The sequence below is a fragment of the Oncorhynchus keta genome, chromosome 34 (genome assembly GCF_023373465.1).
Source record: "Oncorhynchus keta strain PuntledgeMale-10-30-2019 chromosome 34, Oket_V2, whole genome shotgun sequence".
NCBI lineage: Eukaryota > Metazoa > Chordata > Actinopteri > Salmoniformes > Salmonidae > Oncorhynchus > Oncorhynchus keta.
In genome coordinates this window covers 52,781,156-52,801,050 of record NC_068454.1, presented here as the reverse complement: position 1 = coordinate 52,801,050, position 19,895 = coordinate 52,781,156, and the positions used below count along the sequence as shown (strand labels likewise).

General features: G+C 44.5%; 1 protein-coding gene across 1 annotated transcript in view; it reads left to right on the top strand.

The window, feature by feature from the left end:
• LOC118367272 (ubiquitin carboxyl-terminal hydrolase 45-like) overlaps positions 1-19,895 on the top strand; it is a 49,016-nt gene that overhangs the window by 23,602 nt on the left and 5,519 nt on the right. Inside the window, exons 6-11 of the mRNA XM_052494066.1 lie at positions 2,481-2,632; positions 4,064-4,159; positions 4,465-4,595; positions 16,668-16,755; positions 19,524-19,605; positions 19,842-19,895. The exon at positions 19,842-19,895 is cut by the window's right edge and continues 38 nt beyond it. Coding sequence (XP_052350026.1) covers positions 2,481-2,632; positions 4,064-4,159; positions 4,465-4,595; positions 16,668-16,755; positions 19,524-19,605; positions 19,842-19,895 — 603 coding nt within the window. The remainder of the gene's footprint in view (positions 1-2,480; positions 2,633-4,063; positions 4,160-4,464; positions 4,596-16,667; positions 16,756-19,523; positions 19,606-19,841) is intronic.

Sequence of the window (19,895 nt, the reverse complement as noted above, 5' to 3'; positions counted from 1 at the left end):
TGGTTGAGAGGGATGAGGCAAAAGGTATGGCAAATAAGTGTGGCAGCCCAACTTGGCCACAAAAAAGCCAACACGGCTCCATCATTCATTGAATCAGATGGCTAATTTATCACAAAACACACTGATATTACCAACTACTTTTCATCACTTTTTCATTGGCCAGATAAACAAACTTAGGGATGACATGTCAGCAACAAGCGCTGACACTACACATCCAAGTATATCTAACCAAATTATGAAAGACAAGAATTTAACTTCTGAATTCCGTAAAGTCAGTGTGGAAGAGGTGAAACAAGTATTGTTGTCTATCAACAATAACAAGCCACATGGGGTCTGACAATCTGGATGGAAAATTACCGAGGATAATAGCGGATGATATTGCCACTTCAATTTAAGCCTACTAGAAAGTGTGTGCCCTCAGGCCTGGAGGGAAGCAAAAGTCATTCCACTACCCAAGAATAGTAAAGCCCCCTTTACTGGTTCAAATAGCCTACCTATCAGTATGTTACCAACCCTTTAGTAAACTTTCAGCACGCATGTAGGGAAGGACACACAACAAGCACGGCACTTATGCAAATGACTGATGATTGGCTGAGAGAAATTGATGATACAATGATTGTGGGGGCTATCTTTTTAGACTTCAGTGCAGCTTTTGACATTATCGATCATAGTCTGCTGCTGGAAGTAAGCAGTAAGGCCAGTGTGTCTATGTATGAGGATGACTCAACACTATACATGATAGCTACTACAGCAACTGAAATGACTGAAACACTTAACAAAGCACTGCAGTTAGTTTCTGAATGGGTAGCAATAAATAAGTTAGTAAAAAATATTTCCAAAACTAAAAGCATTGTGTTTGGGACAAATCATTCAATAAACCTCAACTACATCTCGTAATGAATAATGTGGAAGTTGAGCGAGTTGAGGTGACTAAACTGCTGGGAGTTACCCTTGATTGTAAACTTTCATGGTCAAAACATATTGATACAACAGTAACTAGGATGGGGAGAAGTCTGTCCATAATAAAGCATTTCTATGCATTCTTAACAACACTATCAACAAGGCAGGTCCTACAGGCCCTGATTTTTGTCACATCTGGAGTACTGTTCAGTCGTATGGTCAGGTGCCACAAAGAGGGACTCAGAACAGGGCAGCACTGCTGGCCCTTAAAAGTACACAGAGAGCTAACATTTATGACATGCAAGTCAATCTCTCATGGCTCAAAATGGTTGTCTGTTTAAAATACAAGCACACAGCTCAGACACTCATGCATACCCCACAAGACATGCCACCAGAGGTCTCTTCACAGTCCCCAAGTCCAGAACAGACTATGGGAGGCGCACAGTACTACATAGAGCCATGACTACATGGAACTCTATTCCACATCAGGTAACTGATGCAAGCAGTAGAATCATGAATCATGAAGTAACACAAACACAGGCACAGACACATGCATACAAACACATGACAACATACGCACTATACACACACGTACGCATGGATTTTGCATTGTAGATATGGCCTTGGCAGAAGCTAATGGGGATCCATAATAAATACAAATATAGCAGGCTTGGGGTTTGTCAAAAGGCACCTAAAGGACCATGAGAAACAAGATTTTCTGGTCTGATGAAACCAAGATTGAACTCGTTGGCCTGAATGCCAAATGTCACGTCTAGAGGAAACCTGGCACCATCCCTACGGTGAAGCATGGTGGTGGTAGCATCATGCTGTCGGGATGTTTTTCAGCGGCAGGGACTGGGAGACTAGTCAGGATTGAGGGAAAGATGAACGGAGCAAAGTATATAGAGATCCTTGATGAAAATCTGCTCAGGACCTCAGACTGGGGTGAATGTTCACTTTCCAATAGGACGACGACACTAAACACACAGCGAAGGCAACGCAGTAGTGGCTTCGTGCCAAGTCTCTGAATGTCCTCGAGCGGCCCAGCCAGAGCCAGGACTTTAACCTGATTTGACCATCTCTGAAAATAGCCTGACAGAGCTTAAGAATATCTGCAGCGGAGAATGGGAGAAACTCCCCAAATACATGTGTCCCAAGCTTGTAGCGTCATACCCTAGAGGATTCGAGGCTGTAATCTCTGCTAAAGGTGCTTCGACAATGTACTGAGTAAAGGATCTGAATACTTATGTAAATGTGATATTGCTCCCCAAAAAATTAAAGCCTTTTTGCTTTGTCATTATGGGGTTTGTGTGTAGATTGATGGGGGGGGGGACTGTTTCATCCATTTTTGAATAAGACTAATGTAACAATGTGGAAAAATTCAAGGGGTCTGAATACTTTCCGAATGCACTGTACATTTCACCTGCTTAATAGTTGCATTTGAAAATGTCAGGCACTCATTAGTAATCGAATACAAAACCTTGAGTTAGGCACGAGTACTCGATTCTAGTCTAGAGTTTAAAAATGACAAAAACCTTGTGTATTGGAGTTAAACAACCCTTCCTCTTTGTGCCTTGCAGGAACCACATCGAAAATGATCAAGCTTAGAGAGGAGCCCAGCGACTATGCAGACCAGTCCAGAGGGAAGAGTCCGGTCAACAACAGCACACTGGTCCTGGTCAAAGGCATCAACAACCTCGGAAACACCTGCTTCTTTAACGCAGTTATGCAGGTGCTGTCATTATGAGATTGGTTTGTATACCGTAAACATTACGTCACTGGTGCAGCTGCTTATGGAATGCAACCATAGGGATAAGGTCATGTCGAGGTCATGGTGTAATGAGAGTCATTGCATACCTTACAGAGCTATTTATAACTTGTCAGAAATGTCCAGATCAACTAGCCCATGTCCGCTAACACCTTCTTGCTAGGTTTGTTAGCCCGTAGATTTTTTTTCTGATGTTTGAGTCGCTCAAATATCACATGAATAAACATTAAGCATGGCAAAATGTATAGAATTGCAAGAAGATTAGCTTTAAAACGGCAACATGTTGTCTGCACCCCATAACAAAATGTGTGGAATTGCTGGAAATGAGCTTTAAACTTGCAACATTTTCTCTCCCCCAACAAGAGAGGTGTCATAAAAAGGGGCTTGTGCCCATAGAAATAGATGTGGCGTGGGAAGCCCTGGTCTTAGGGAAGGGTGTACTGTAAACATGGCGGCTGGTCAAACTACCAACTGCCATGTCAAGTGCTGCTCCTCCCTACAGTAAAATACCATAACATACCAGGCATCGGCAACACATATAAACAGGTTCTGCCATAATGCCATCGGTCATATTTTTTTTTTATGTCTTTACAATACAGCTGTATAGGCAAGGTCAAGTTATGCATATATAGTACAAGGGTATTTTAAATGCATATGTGTGACTCATCTATCCAGAGGAGAATAGGACTGGTATGGAACACATTCTCTATGTTGCAGTGCGTATTGGCTGTCTGGTCTTGGGGATTTGAAACTTACATTCCCTTTCCGTTTTCTGCCATTTTGTTAATCACCTTCTGGAGCTCTCTTGTGATTGAAACCAGACCGAACATTCTTTCTTTACACGTTTTCTTTTTCTGTCTCTTTCTATTCTCATTGTCTCCTTCAAAATTGCAATTTTGCTAGGGTGAAACAACATAATTGTCAGAGAGAAAGCTCACACTGCTGAAGTCATTGTGTCTTTTCCATAGCAACTGTCTTCATTGCCAGGATGTGACAAAACAACTGTCGCTTGAAAGGGAAGAAAGAGATGCTGCAGTAATATGATGGGACAATGGTGACTCTGGGCAATCCTTTCTGTGTTTCAGTCACAGCTCATCGTTTCTTTGGAAAGGGCTTCTTTAGCATAATGGTATTTAGGCTAACACCTGCCAGTTTCTCAGAATTAAGAGATTTTTTCAATTGTATACTTTCCAGTTTTTTTTGCATTTGTAATAATTTGCAGGTTTTATCTTTTTTTGTGAAGGGATGATGAAATAAAAAGGAAGAAGTGCAGGAGATGTTAATTCATGATTCTTCTAACTGATCAGAAATGATTCTGTCCTGTCCATGCAGGGGAAAACGATGATGACTAAATTAATGGTAAATTGTTAGTAATAGCTGATTTCTGTCCATCAGAATCTGTCCCAGACTCACATGCTGAACGACCTGATACAGGATGTGAAGGAGAAGGGACACAAGCTGAAGATCTGCCCCCCTGCCGAGTCAAACGTGGTACGTTCCACCCTCATCCGCTTGGTGTGGTCCAGTCCACCACTGTAGTCTTTTACTGTACATGGCACAGGAAGCCACTTATTACTGTCTATATGGGTGGTTCTTTTTATTATTAGCATACAGGCTATCGTAAATAACCCTTAAGTCATGTTGTAGCCCACCCCCCACGTCTCCAGTCATCTGTAAAATGCAGTCGAGCCCCTTCAGCCTTTCCATGGTAGTGCAACAATGTATGAAATACATGCCTTGTCTAACACTCATATGTTTTCTCGCTCGCTCTCTCGTTTCCTGGGGTCGTCCTTCAGGGGGCGTTGACGGTGACTTTGCCCAGCCCAGAGCCCCTGACCTCGGCCATGTTCCTCTTCCTACACAGCGTGAAGGAGTCTGGGAAGGGCCCTGTCAACCCCAAGATCCTTTTCAACCAGCTTTGCCAGAAGTAAGAGTCTACACATTTGTCTTTATTTTATGTTTTGGACATCTCGCAGCATTGGTGTTGATGGTGCCGGAACCCAGTATAGGCTATTGGATAGCCATGGGTGTGGACTTAACCTGTTTCCTGTGCTGGTCCATGCTAAAATATATGTTATGAAAAGAACAAATGAGGGCTGCCCTGTAGGGTGCCAGAGGAGGCACTACAGACCTGTAAAAGGTTGGCTAAAGCTTTCATAATTATGTTCTCTTGCATTGTGTACTAATGACAAACTTGATCACCAAGAGATATCAATAGCTTTCGTTGCCATCAATTCTTCCTTACTTGAGTGATGGAATCACCGCTGCGCGGAAACATTGCACTGTGGTTGCAGCGTTGGCTATGCATCAATGTTGGACACAGCCTCATATGCAGACAAGCTGCCCTGCTCCCAAAGATCGAGGTCAGCGTGCCCCAACTGGTCTGGCACTTCTCCATTGCAGTGGCAACAGTCAACCACACAATACAGGCAGGGGCCACAGCTTTTACCTGCCCTGTTGTCAAGCTGCCATGGCGACCACTTCAGAGAAGAGGATGTCTCAACCTGCTGGACCCTACCAGCACCTGGTCCATCCAGTCTTCAGTCCACCCTGCTTCCCAACGCTGCTCAACACTAAACCCATTAACACCAACGAACTCCACACGGAACGAACAACAGACCTCACTGCACAAAATGGCTCTGGTGCACTCTGCTTCCAGCTGCAATCAAAACAGCATGGCATGTCCTTGTTCTCTTTAACACACCACACCACCTGTGTAGGTGTTTGAACCTGAGCATGGTAAACCGGCTGAGTGGCTGGCCCAGGCAGCCCTCCCAGTGTCATGGCGAATGCTTATGAACACGGTCCCCTCTGAACATGCTGAACGGTTGGTTAGGTCTCTCTTTAAACGTGTGGTGAATGGTTGGTTGGCTCTTGTTGTTGGAACATGTTGAACGGCTGGTTTGGCCCAGGCTGGCTGTGGTGTGTGGAGCCTGTTGGGTTAGGTAGGACCGGGCTCTGTACAGTTGGCTGTGTCTGGGTGGGATGGGGAACGTTCGGGTGGCTGGAGCGCGGAGACTGTCGGCCGGCTGGGTGCCTCTGGTGTGTCCAAGCACCTGGCCTTTTCATCTGCCCAGGTGTGTGTGAGAGCAACGCCACCCCTCACCTGGTACCACCTCACCCTGCAGCGCACATGCACTCAGCCGGGCGTGCACATAGGCACAACACGCATGCACGTGCACCAACACACATTCACCCAGTGGACCTCACTTCATTCCTCACGCTCACATGCACATGACACCGACGCATGCCTTTATTCAAACCCTTCTTCCATGCACAAATTGACTCGGCACAATCAAATGCACATGCTACACACCTCATTCCATGTCTCCACGCACACCTATGACTTGCCATCGCTCTCCCGTCCTTAACAGACCAACTCTACACCTCCCTCCTCATTCTGTCTGTCACTGCATGTCAGTGGGGCAGGGTCAAGAGTCGCTCCTCTATACATGGACATTCTTCTGATGCTGTTTTATGATATTTCTCCCGCGGCGTTTTAACCTTCGGGATGGATAAAGCCATGTACACACTAGGCTGTGTGCATGTCTAATCCTCGTCTTTATTACCCGAGGTCTTGTAGCTCAGCGGCGTGTTGACGGCCCTGACCTGGGAATGTGCACCCTAGTTGCTTACCAACACACTGTTTTGTTAAACTGGCTACTTGGATAGGACCCCACGGTGTGTGTTTGTCCTTGGTATTTAAGGAAGATTGAGCCTAGTGTGTGTTGTGTTGTGTTCACCCTTGACCAGCTGAGTCACTCCCTGCCTGGCCTGCCCTTCTGGCTGCCCCGCTATACCCAAAGCCAGGCCTCCTGCGCCAGCTGGACGGGTCAGGCTCGGACCAGCGCCAGGCCCAGCGGTTTGGAAGGTCAACACCACACACTGTATCTGGTGCCAGTGAGAGACTCAGCTTGTACCCAGACCCGCCAACTGGGCCTATGCTGCTGTGGTGGGGGATGTGTGTATGGTGCATGAGAGGAAAAAGCGCTACAATTTATACTGATGTAAATTGTCATATGACTTTGGGCTGTCAGCAAAGCTTGCGTATGCTTACACGGGAACACTTTTACCCCCCATTTTCCTTACACTAGCATTCAGTTATAAAATTGTACATACACAATACGAACACACACAATACGAACACACACACTTGCACAAATGCACTCCGCAAACACACACACACACACACATACACACTGACTGACCTTCTTTCATTACTTGTAGTCTGTTTCTACCAACCTGTGTGTAAGTCCAACGCATTAGGAAAATAGCAGGGTACAACAATGGGCCACATCTCTAGCAGGCAGCCACACAAAGGCACATGGCCACACAGGTCTGTACATGCATGGACGATCTCCTGCCGGTGAAGCATTGAAGACCAGGCATTCTCGCAGAGGAAGGTCACATTCAGCTGGTCTCACAATGCCTGATAAATAATGTCCACAGAGCTGCTGCTGCCTATACAGGGCATTCATTCCATTTCTGATGTTCCATATCACGCTTTTGTCTGTCCTTGTGAGGAGTAGTCTATACGTGAATGAATGAAAAGGATTCGATGCACTCATACGTGTAGGGAGGTGGATAAAAAGCTGCATTCAGTGATGTGAGTATGGCAGAAGAGCGAGACGTTGCTGAGAAATAGACCTACACTTATTAAAAGGAATGTCATTTTTTTTTTTTAGAAATGATTGCTTGTGGCGCTGTGACACTGTGAATGTAATTACATATGAGCCAGGGTGTTCTATAAGTCAGATAAGTGTTGATTTTTTTATGTTAAAGATGTGTTTTTTTTTTACATGGATAATAGATGAGTGTTTTCTTTTTACATGCTTGTGCTGGATAGATAAGTGGCTTTTATTATGCGAACGTGTGTGTCAATGGGAAAGCGACTCAATGTACACTACCGTTCAAAAGTTTGGGGGTTACTTAGAAATGTCCTTGTTTTGAAAGAAAAGCACATCTTTTGTCCATTTTAAAATAACATCAAATTGATCAGAAATACAGTGTAGACATTGTTAATGTTGTAAATGGTGGACTTTTTTAATGGAATATCTACATAGGCCTATAGAGGCCCATTATCAGCAACCATCACTCCTGTGTTCGAATGGCACGTTGTGTTAGCTAATCCAAGTTTATCACTTTAAAAGGTGAATTGATCATTAGAAAACCTTTTTGCAATAATGTTAGCACAGCTGAAAACTGTTGTCTGATTAAAGAAGCAATAAAACCGGCCTTCTTTAGACTAGTTGAGTATCTGGAGCATCAGCATTTGTGGATTCGATTACAGGCTCAAACTGGCCAGAAACAAAGACCTTTCTTCTGAAACTCGTCAACCTATTCTTGTTCTAAGAAATGAAGGCTATTCCATGCGAGAAATTGCCAAGAAACTGAAGATCTTGTAAAACACGGTGTACTACTCCCTTCACAGAACAGCGCAAACTGGCGCTAACCAGAATGGAAAGAGCAGTGGAAGGCCCCGGTGGAGTGGGAGGCCCCTGGTGGCATCGTCATGTTGGAGGGTCATGTCAGGAGGAGCCTGCAGAAAGGGTACCACATGAGGGAGGAGGATGTCTTCCCTGTAAAGCATAGCTTTGAGATTGCCTGCAATGACAACAAGCTCAGTCTGATAATGTTCTGACACACTGCCCCAGACACACCACCCCTCCACCTCCAAATCGATCCCGCTCCGGAGTATAGGCCTCGGTGTAACGTTCATTCCTTCGACGATAAATGCGAATCCGACCATCACCCCTGGTGAGACAAAACCTTTACTCGTCAGTGAAGAGCACTTTTTGCCGGTCTAGTGACGGTGGGTTTGTGCCCATAGGTGACATTGTTGCCGGTGATGTATAGTGAGGACCTGCCTTATGCAGACAGTCTGAGAACTGATGGAGGGATTGTGCATTCCTGGTGTAACTCGGGCAGTTGTTGTTGATATGTTCATCCCACAAGTGTGATGTTCGGATGTACCGATCCTATGCAGGTGTTGTTACACGTGATCTGCCACTGCGAGGAAGATCAGCTGTCCGTCCAGTCTCCCTGTAGCGCTGTCTTAGGCGTCTCACAGTACGGACATTGCAATTCATTGCCCTGGCCACATCTACTGTCCTCATGCCTCCTTGCAGCATGCCTAAGGCACGTTCACGCAGATGAGCAGGGACCCTGGGCATCTTTCTTTTGGTGTTTTTCAGAGTCAGCAGAAACGCCTCTTTTGTGTCCTAAGTTTTAAATTACCTGTGACCTTAATTGTCTACTGTCTGTAAGCTGTTAGTGTCTTAACGACCGTTTCACAGGTGCATGTTCATTAATTGTTTATGGTTCATTGAACAAGCATGGGAAACTGTGTTTAACTTGTTCAAGCTACCAGGTTCCCCAAGGGCACCCCCCCCCCACACTCAACTCAAAAGATGGCGCACAGAATGCAAAAATATTCTTAGAAATATTTAACCTCCACACATTAACAAGTCCAATAGCTCAAATGAAAGAGAAACACCTTGTTCATCTACCCAGTGAGTCAGATTTCTAAAATGTTTTACGGTGAAAACATAGCACATATTTATGTCAAACCACCACCAAAGACACAGCCGATATATAGCCATTTTGTCGAATAAAAGATGCAATCACAAACGCAGGATTAAAAGAAAAATAATTCACTAACCTTTTGAAAATCTTCATCAGATGACAGTAATAGGACATGTTACACAGTACATTTATGTTTTTTTTTCAATAATATGCAATTTATATCCATAAATCACCGTTTACATTGACGTCATGTTCAGAACATGCTAAAAAAATGTCAGGAGAAATTATATATAACTCCGCCAGATAACGCCAGATAACAGCAATACACATCATAAACTTTGACTAAATATACATGTTCTACATATAGTTAGAAAGATACACTGCTTCTTAATGCAATCGCTTTGTCACATTTCTTTTTTAACGTTACAGAAATCGTTCATTTTTCAATAATCTGAGACGGCGCTCAGACATAAGCAATATTTCTCCGCTATGTTGGAGTGAACAGAAACACAAAATTACAACATAAATATTCCCTTACCTTTGATGGTCTTCGATCATAATGTAGTGGAAGAAGTCATACTTACCCAAAACATTGTTTGGTTTCAATTCGTGTGTCTTTGTATTAGCAAATGCTGCAAGTTCAAGCTGAAATACTACCAAAAATTACTTCTGGTCACGAACAGTTGTGCATCAAAACTCCAAAATTACACATTATATGTCGACTAAACTGGTCAAACTAAGTGCAGAATCAAGCTTTAGGATGTTCTAAACGTACAAAACTATTATCTAATCTCTCGGACGAACGTGCTTCATGGCAGGCCATCTGGAACAATGGAACGTGTCTCCAAAAAGCACGCTCTCGTAACCTTGAATTTTCTCGCGACACTCAGTCTTTTGCCTACGAAAGGCTCAAAACACGCGGGATTTGCACAATTAAACGCTGTACTGAATGAGGACATCTAGTGGAAGACATAGAAAGTGTCTCCAGATCCATAGCTGGTTGGGAAGGGTGGGGGCGATGACGTCAAAGTTGCCCCAAGTTTGAGGCTCCCAAAAATAGTTTGGGAGATTGCCTGCCCTGTGAGTTCTGCTATACTTACAGACATAATTCAAACGGTTTTAGAAGCTTTAGAGTGTTTTCTATCCAATAATAATTATTATATGCATATATTAGCAATTTTGGACAGATTTCTTTTCAGTTTACTATGGGCACGCAATTCCTCCAAAGGGGGCAGTATTCTGCCTATCCTTAACTGGTTTTAATCCCTTTACAATGATCTGTCAAGTTATTTGGATTTTTAAAAATTATCTTTGAAAGACAGGGTCCTGAAAAAAGGACATTACTTTTTTTGCTGAGTTTGTTGTATTGAAGGTGTTTGAATGTGTGTGTGGCAGTGTGTAGGCGCCCCTCTGCCTGTCGAGGTGGTGCAACGTGCCGGGGTTGCCTTGCGTCTGGTACTAACTCATCCGCTGTTAATTGTATTAGCACCGCAGCTGTCTGCATTGGTCAGGGCCAGATTGGGAGCAGCGCTACAGGGCCCTTCTGCCTCTCTTCCACTGGGATGAGCTTCTAGACTGCCCCGTTCCCACTGATCCCATTGGAGCTGCTCGTCTGCCTCTCACCTGTCGTTGCTCCGTGCTCTTTTCCCGGAACAAAATACCCCAAGACTGCTGCGTGCCTCTGTCTGTCTTTTAATCCCGATTATCACTGTGTGCCGACCAGATCCTGCACCAGTCCGACCCGCTTTGTCTTTGAGCTGTTAGATAAGCCGAGTTGGGGATGAGTGTGTTTGGCATGCATGCAAGACACGATTTGCTTGATAGAAAGGCAAATTCCCCATTGTAATTCCCATTTGCGTTCAATTACTTTCTTACACTTCCTTTACACAGGATACAAAAGAGGTGGCAAGCTAACAGCTCAGGTATTCAGACAAGTTGGTCATATGATAAGAAAACATGCTTTAAAACCCAACACTCATTTTGTACACATTTGAAGGAAGATATTCCATTATATGTTTTGGCATCTTTAAAGGGAATGAAATGAGGGATATATGTGATCCCCCCCTCCGCCCCTCTTGCGTGTGGCAGAGAGAGGGCAAAGGGACAGAGGTAGAGAAGGGGGGCTGAGTTGGTCCTCTAGACCTCCTACTCATCACCTGTGTTGGGGGCAGGTGGCCATTCATCTCTCCCCCAGCTCCCGTCACCCATTCTGGGGCTAGACGTCAACATCCATCAGCACATGGCAGAGATGACCCAGACTGTAGGCCCATCCACTCTGCTGCCAGTTAGAGGATGAATACCTCTGTTCTGATTGGGTCTGGGAGCTCGCCAGGAAGAATGGTTCACCGGTTCAAAGGGGTAAATCGTTTGGTTTCATTTGCATTGCAGGCCAATCTGGATGGGTCATTGGCCTGTATGTAGAGAGGATATGACATCGGATCAGGATGCCAAACCTGGGACGATGAAGCCCCTACAAAGCCTTTTAGGAGGACACATTTCTCTGTGGTGAGCTGCTCAGGGGCGTTAAAATAGGACGTACAGCCATGTAGGCTAACGCCCTTCGAACAGGTACCAGTATTCCAGTGATCGAGACGGTGATCATTGTTATATACAGTGCCTCGCAAAAGTATTTTCCTATTTTTTTGCATTACAAGCTGTAATTTCAATGGATTTTTATTTGGATATCATGTAATGGACATACACAAAATAGTCCAAATTGGTGATATGAAATGAAAAAAAGAACTTGTTTCATTTGTTTTTTAAACAAACAGAAAAGTGTGGCATGCATTCACCCCTTTGCTATGAAGCCCCTAAATAAGGTATGGTGCAACCAATTACCTTGAGAAGTCACATAATTCGGTAAATAAAGTCCACCTGTGTGCAATCTAAGTGTCACATGATCTCAGTATATATACACCTGTTCTGAAAGGCCCCAGAGTCTGCAACACCACTAAGGAACGGGCAACACCAAGCAAGCGGCACCATGAAGACCAAGGAGCTCTCCAAACAGGTCAGGGACAAAGTTGTGGAGAAGTACAGATCGGGGTTGGGTTATAAAAAATATCTGAAACGTTGAACATCCCACGGAGCACCATTAAATCCATTATTAAAAAATGAAAATAATATGGCACCACAACAAACCTGCCAAGAGTGGGCCGCCCACCAAAACTCACAGACCAGGCAAGGAGGGCATTAATCAGAGAGGCAACAAAGCGACCAAAGATAACCTGCTGCAAAGCTCCACAGCAGAGATTGAAGTATCTGTCCATATGACCACTTTAAGCCGTACACTCCACAGAGCTGAGCTTTACGGAAGAGTGGCCAGAAGAAAAACCATTGTTTGTAGAGAAAAATAAGCAAACATGTTTGGTGTTCACCAAAAGGCATGTGGGAGACTCCCCAAACATATGGAGGAAGGTACTCTGGTCAGATGAGACTAAAATTGAGCTTTTTGGCCATCAAGGAAAATGCTATGTCTGGCGCAAACCCAACTACTCTCATTACCCCGAGAGCCTCATCCATGGATGGTGGTGGCAGCATCATGCTGTGGGGATGTTTTTCATTGGCAGGGACTGGGAAAATGGTCAGAATGGAAAGAATGATGGATGGTTTGTTGGAGAATAATCAGAATTAGTTGGTAACATAGGTAAGATGTTTTATATTCATCATATGTTTGTAAGTCACTTCTCATCAGAATGTGTTATTTTTGTATAATACTGTGGCGGGGTTGCAGTATCTGTTCTCTGTCAAGACTAAGTTATTTGGGCCGGGGAGAGGTCAAGCGTGTATCTCTTGGCTCCACAATGTCTGTGTGCCAGTCAATGTGTCTCTGTGATCTTCTCAAGATAGGATGGATTTGATATATGCCTGTTGATATGGAGGATTTGTTTAGGTTCTGAGTTTGAGAAAATAACAGTTTAGGAGACAAAGCTGAACGATAAATTATGCCTATGCTGTTTGGCTATGTGTGTCTTTGCTATAAAGGATCTCAGTTGCAATGTGTATGGGACTCTCAGAGAATTCATTTATAGACACTGAATTGATCTGAGAGTCACAGGGTTGTTATGGAGTTCCTATAATTAAAGATGGACTCTGACTTGTGTGTGGTTTGCTCTCATGATTTGGTAAATACAGGAAATTTCCACGACAGGTTCTAAATACAAGGAAATTCTTGGGGAAATCTGTTTCAATATCTTGGAATGGCCTAGTCAAAGCCCAGACCTCAATCCAATTTGAGAATCTGTGGTATGACTTAAACATTGCTGTACACCAGCGGAACCTATCCAACTTGAAGGAGCTGGAACAGTTTTGCCTTGAAGAATGGGCAAAAATCCCAGTGGCTAGATGTGCCAAGCGTATAGAGACATACCCCAAGAGACTTGCAGCTGTAATTGCTGCAAAAGGTGGCTCTACAAAGTATTGACTTGGGGAGGGGGGGTGAATAGTTATGCACGCTCAAGTTTTCTTGTTTGTTTCACAATAAAAAACATTTTGCATCTTCAAAGTGGTAGGCTTGTTGTATAAATCAAATGATACAAACCCCCCCCAAAAATACGTTTATTTCCAGGTTGTAAGGCAAAAAAATAGAAAAAATGCCAAGGGGGGGTGAATACTTTCGCAGGCCACTGTAGATGGTCAGACGCTAGACTGGTATCAAAGAGGCAACGAATGCACTTGCCACCCTCTATCACCCGGTGCGCTCCGATAGCGTTGGGTCAGGAGTGGTCAGTGGTTCTCTCGGGTCAGCTGCATGTTTTCCTGCCAGCCTGTCAGGCCAACCTGTTCTATGGCTGTGTGGCTGGTGCTGCCCAACAGGTTGTGGTGGTGGTTCTGGCCCTGGATGCCCATCTGGCCGTAGCATCTGTCCCTACATCTGTCCTGCTGTGGCCAGGGACAGGCTCAAGGAGAGCTCCCTCTACGAGTGCTGAGGCGTGAACACGCAGGATGTCCACTGGCACCATCGCCATGCGTTTTCACCCTTAACTACATGTGCTGCTGGGGAATGACAATGATGATGGGAGATATGTGTACCCTAGACAGTAAAGTGCTTTCTGTTGAAGAAATTCTGAATTGGCTTGCACAGTAGGCCGTTGGTAAGCCCAACAGCCATTTTCACCTGCAATATCAAATTTAATTTAAAAAAATACTTGCACAGGTCATACAATTAGCCACGAAAAGAAAGACATTCTCATGTACACCATAAAGTAATGAATGTATGTCATTGTCATCGTCTTTACTTGGAATCTTGCTTAACACCCGAAGGCAGAAGGAGGTCATTGTCTGGGTATGCATGTATATACAGTGCCTTACGAAAGTATTCGCCCCCCTTGAACTTTGTGACCTTTTGCCACATTTCAGGCTTCAAACATAAAGATATAAAACTGTATTTTTTTGTGAAGAATCAACAACAAGTGGGACACAATCATGAAGTGGAACGACATTTATTGGATATTTCAAACTTTTTTAACAAATCAAAAACTGAAAAATTGGGCGTGCAAAATGATTCAGCCCCCTTAAGTTAATACTTTGTAGCGCCACCTTTTGCTGCGATTACAGCTGTAAGTCGCTTGGGTTATGTCTATCAGTTTTGCACATCGAGAGACTGACATTTTTTCCCATTCCTCCTTGCAAAACAGCTCGAGCTCAGTGAGGTTGGATGGAGAGCATTTGTGAACAGCAGTTTTCAGTTCTTTCCACAGATTCTCGATTGGATTCAGGTCTGGACTTGGCCATTCTAACACCTGGATATGTTTATTTTTGAACCATTCCATTGTAGATTTTGCTTTATGTTTTGGATCATTGTCTTGTTGGAAGCCAAATCTCCGTCCCAGTCTCAGGTCTTTTGCAGACTCCATCAGGTTTTCTTCCAGAATGGTCCTGTATTTGGCTCCATCCATCTTCCCTGTCCCTGCTGAAGAAAAGCAGGCCCAAACCATGATGCTGCCACCACCATGTTTGACAGTGGGGATGGTGTGTTCAGGGTGTTGCTTTTACGCCAAACATAACGTTTTGCATTGTTGCCAAAAAGTTCAATTTTGGTTTCATCTGACCAGAGCACCTTCTTCCACATGATTGGTGTGTCTCCCAGGTGGCTTGTGGCAAACTTTAAACGACACTTTTTATGGATATCTTTAAGAAATTGCTTTCTTCTTGCCACTCTTCCATAAAGGCCAGATTTGTGCAATATACGACGGATTGTTGTCCTATGGACAGAGTCTCCCACCTCAGCTGTAGATCTCTGCAGTTCATCCAGAGTGATCATGGGCCTCTTGGCTGCATCTCTGATCAGTCTTCTCCTTGTATGAGCTGAAAGTTTAGAGGGACGGCCAGGTCTTGGTAGATTTGCAGTGGTCTGATACTCCTTCCATTTCAATATTATCGCTTGCACAGTGCTCCTTGGGATGTTTAAAGCTTGGGAAATCTTTTTGTATCCAAACCGCTTTAAACTTCTTCACAACAGTATCTCGGACCTGCCTGGTGTGTTCCTTGTTCTTCATGGTGCTCTCTGCGCTTTTAACGGACCTCTGAGACTATCACAGTGCAGGTGCATTTATACGGAGACTTGATTACACACAGGTGGATTGTATTTATCATCATTAGTCATTTAGGTCAACATTGGATCATTCAGAGATCCTCACTGAACTTCTGGAGAGAGTTTGCTGCACTGAAAGTAAAGGGGCTGAATAATTTTGCATGCCCAATTTTTCAGTTTTTGATTTGTTAAAAAAGTTTGAAATATCCAATAAATGTCGTTCCACTTCATGATTGTGTCCCACTTGTTGTTGATTCTTCACAAAAAAATACAGTGTTATATCTTTATGTTTGAAGCCTGAAATGTGGCAAAAGGTCGCAAAGTTCAAGGGGGCCGAATACTTTCGCAAGGCACTGTGTGACCGTAACTGGTTTAATGAAAGCTGTGGGAATGAAACAGTGGCTGCCTTTAAGCACCAGAAAGCTGCAGAGAGGAGAGGAAATTTGAATGGATGAACCAACGAAAAGTCCTTGAGAAAAAATAATGGCCTTTCTCCACTCTCATTGATGTCTCTGTATGCACTAGTGATACATCCGATTGCTTTATGCATGTGGTTGATTGCTTTGTGCATGCCTGTGTGGGTGGGTGGGTGTTGGTGTACCAATTGATTTGTGCTAGACTTACTCATTTTTATAAACTATTATCCATTATCAACAACATACATGTGACTGGTCTAGCTTAGCAGTAGAGCTGCCCGCTTCAGACCACATGTACTGGCCCTGGAGACAGGTTTCGGTCCGCCGCCCACCTCTAACTTTCATCCCTCTCAACTGTCTCCCTCTCTCAAGATCTGTCAATCTCTGTAAAAAAAAAAGGAAGAGAAAAAAATAAAAAATAATACTGAAGAATTATGTTTACACAAGAGTGTTCGTATGTGTACGCATTTGACATGGTTTCTGTGTGAGTGTATATGTTCTGATTGTGTTCTCTCCGTCTCACCAGGGCTCCACGCTTTAAGGGCTACCAGCAGCAGGACAGCCAGGAGCTGCTCCATTACCTACTGGACTCCATGAGAGTAGAGGAGACTAAGGTGAGACTATAGACCCACGTTACAAACACCACATCCTTCTTCCACTCGGCCTAGTACCATGGCTCCCGCTCTGTGCCAGTGGCCGTGTTTGAGATCCACACTGACTGAGCAGACTGACCCATCTACGAATCGTTCGTAATGAGTAGTTATTTAGGATGCCTTTTTTTCTTCTTCTTGTAGATCAGTCAAGTGACTGAGCAGAATGTATGCTCTCCAACACACCCTGTGACTTGTGAAGTATGGGCATGGTGACATAAAGCCCTTACTCTCTATGTGAACGGTGTCTATGATACCCGCAGCCAAGCTACATGTAGGGTGGTGTCCAAGCTAGTAGGAGTACGCAAAAGAACAGCCAATGTTTTGATTGCAATTGAGAAGCACACTTCAATCGCCAACGGAGAGCAGACTGAAAGCCGTGGGAGACATTCACCTGTGTGCTTGTGGATGACAGTGTGCAGGGTCTGGTCTTTGCCTTTGCTCCTCGGCCAGCCATTGTCTTTTAACCTTATGGTACCATATTTTCTGGCAAGTGCAGACAGTCCCCCCCCCACCGTTCAGCAATTAGGGGGAGCCCACCATCACTGTGGGCCCGGCCCGGTGCTGAGTCAGTTGGCCCCTCGACCCCACCAGCGGCTCAGCCAGCCCCAAAAAGAGAGGAGAGTAGCGGGTGTGGAGTGGTCAGCCCGGGGCCAGTGACAGGGGGACAAGGGTACAGGCTGGGACTCCCCCCTGGTTCTTTTTAAACTTGTGAACACTGACAGTTGTGCCACTTACTGGACTTGCAAGTGGCACAACGGGCGTCATTGTGTGATCTGGGAAACACGCAGCTGTGGGTCGCCCCATTGTGCTGGAGGGTCACCCCCCCTCCCCCGCTCAAATCAGGGAGTCCGGGAGGGAGGGGTGAAGGGTGGGGAGCTGGCCCTATTCATACATTCATTATACATTATAGGTTTGTTCATTATACGTTTGTTTATCCCACGTGTAACTCTGTGTTGTTGTTTTTGTCGCACTGCTTTGCTTTATCTTGGCCAGGTCACAGTTGTAAATGAGAACTTGTTCTCAACTGGCCTACCTGGTGAATAAATAAAAGTGAAAAAAAATAAAGGAGAAATAATAAAAAAACGAACATTTCAAACATACGCTTATATGCATTTTACATCTACTGTCTGATGAATTTACAATACATTTACCTGCTAAAAGGTGTAATGGGTTTACACTCAAAAAGATGTCGCGTGAAGCTTGCTTCATTCGATTTCTTACATAATTTTCACTGCATCAGGGATAGCGTACACAGACGTTTCACTGCATCAGGGATAGCATACACAGACGTGTCACTGCATCAGGGATAGCGTACACAGACATTTCACTGCATCAGGAATAGCGTACACAGACGTTTCAGCTTTACCATGTGTAGGTACCTTTTTCTTTTAATTCAAATAAGCATTTGTAAAGAACAGCCAATGTGCAGCAGTTGCTTCTAATCAGGTTTGCCACCCATCTGCCATAAATTGACCTGCACACCATATACAACCCAAAAAATATTGTATACACATCATCTTGACACTTACACGTTTTATTTACTCAAAACGGAATTGTAGGTACACTCATCGTGTTTAGCTTGCACCAACTCAAATGTCCTCAACTGCACGGAATCAGCCCAAACAAACGTGCAATAAAACACACACACACACACACTCTCTCTCTCTGAGTGACCGGCCATTTCTCCCATAGCCTGTCAACACCAACCTAGGAGGCCCAAGTATTTGTGTTGATTGGCCATTTAGTTTCAGAAGTCTAAATATGCTAATTGCACACAGTCAATCATCACCAATTAGCTGAGACGTTAGGTAATGCTCCCTCTCAAGGCATGGCCTGTCCCTCTTGGCCCATCTTAATTTAGTTTACACCCCTCCAACCTTTTCTTTCCTCACGCCCCTTCCCTTAACCTGAGCCTACACACTGTTACTTTGGGTAGGGGGTTTCTACTTTGGGTAGGGGGGGGCAGATGGGGGTGTCCTGCTGGTGATTAATTAGTGTGGGGCTCAGCAGGGTCTGACTGACTTGGGAGAGGAGTACAGGAGGGGTGCAGGGGGGGCTGCAGAGCTGGGATTAACCAGGTTTTTGACCTAAATAGCCAGTCCAGTGTGTGGGTCCGGAGACAATAGGGGCGACTAGTCGGGTCCACAGACACAGACCACGGCCAATTATCTATTGATTGGTGCTTTACTGTGTTTGGTGCCTCTTCTTCTACTAGCCGACACACTCGCTGACCATGTCACCTTCAATCACTGCCCACGGCCCCGCCACCGAGAGTGTCAGAGACGGCTGGCTGACACGCTCCACACAAACACATGTGCAGTTTACTCACACAAACACACACAGGAGAAGTACACACACACACACACATATGAAATATACACACGGCCGCTGTGTACACACCCACAGACAGTACACACACACACACACACACACACACACACACACACACACACACACACACACACACACACACACACACACACACACACACACACACACACACACACACACACACACACACACACACAGAGAGCTCTGGAAGAAGTGTGTATTTGTTTACTAATGTGTATTTACAAACCCACTATCATTTTTGTAGTGGTTTCAATTCCCATGGTAGCTCTTATATAAATCGACCTTTGTTGTGTAAAACCTCCATTTTGTAGTCCTCCAATTTTCTATCTACTTACGTTGCATTTCTATGAGATCAATGTAGTGTTTGACATTCCCAGCGGATCAAGGCGGGCATTCTGAAATCCTTCAACAACCCCACAGAGAAGACTGCAGATGATGAGACCAAACGCCAAGTCAAAGGTTCCTGTTCCATTCGAACCCTCATTAGTTTTGACCTAAATCGATAGCGCCATCTCGTGGCAGCTTGATGTACTGTTCAATGGCTTAATTACTATGGAAAAATTCCTCAGCCAATTGAACCACAAAGCATGTTTCATGATAAAACATAGGCATTGATTGAAGTCCATTTATTCTGCATGATTGTAGCTGAACTTTGCTGTTTTTATTTGCTTCACCTTTATTTCCTCTTATCTCAGCATACGGGAAGGAGGGTGTGACGATGAACTTTGTGGATCGCATCTTTGTGGGGG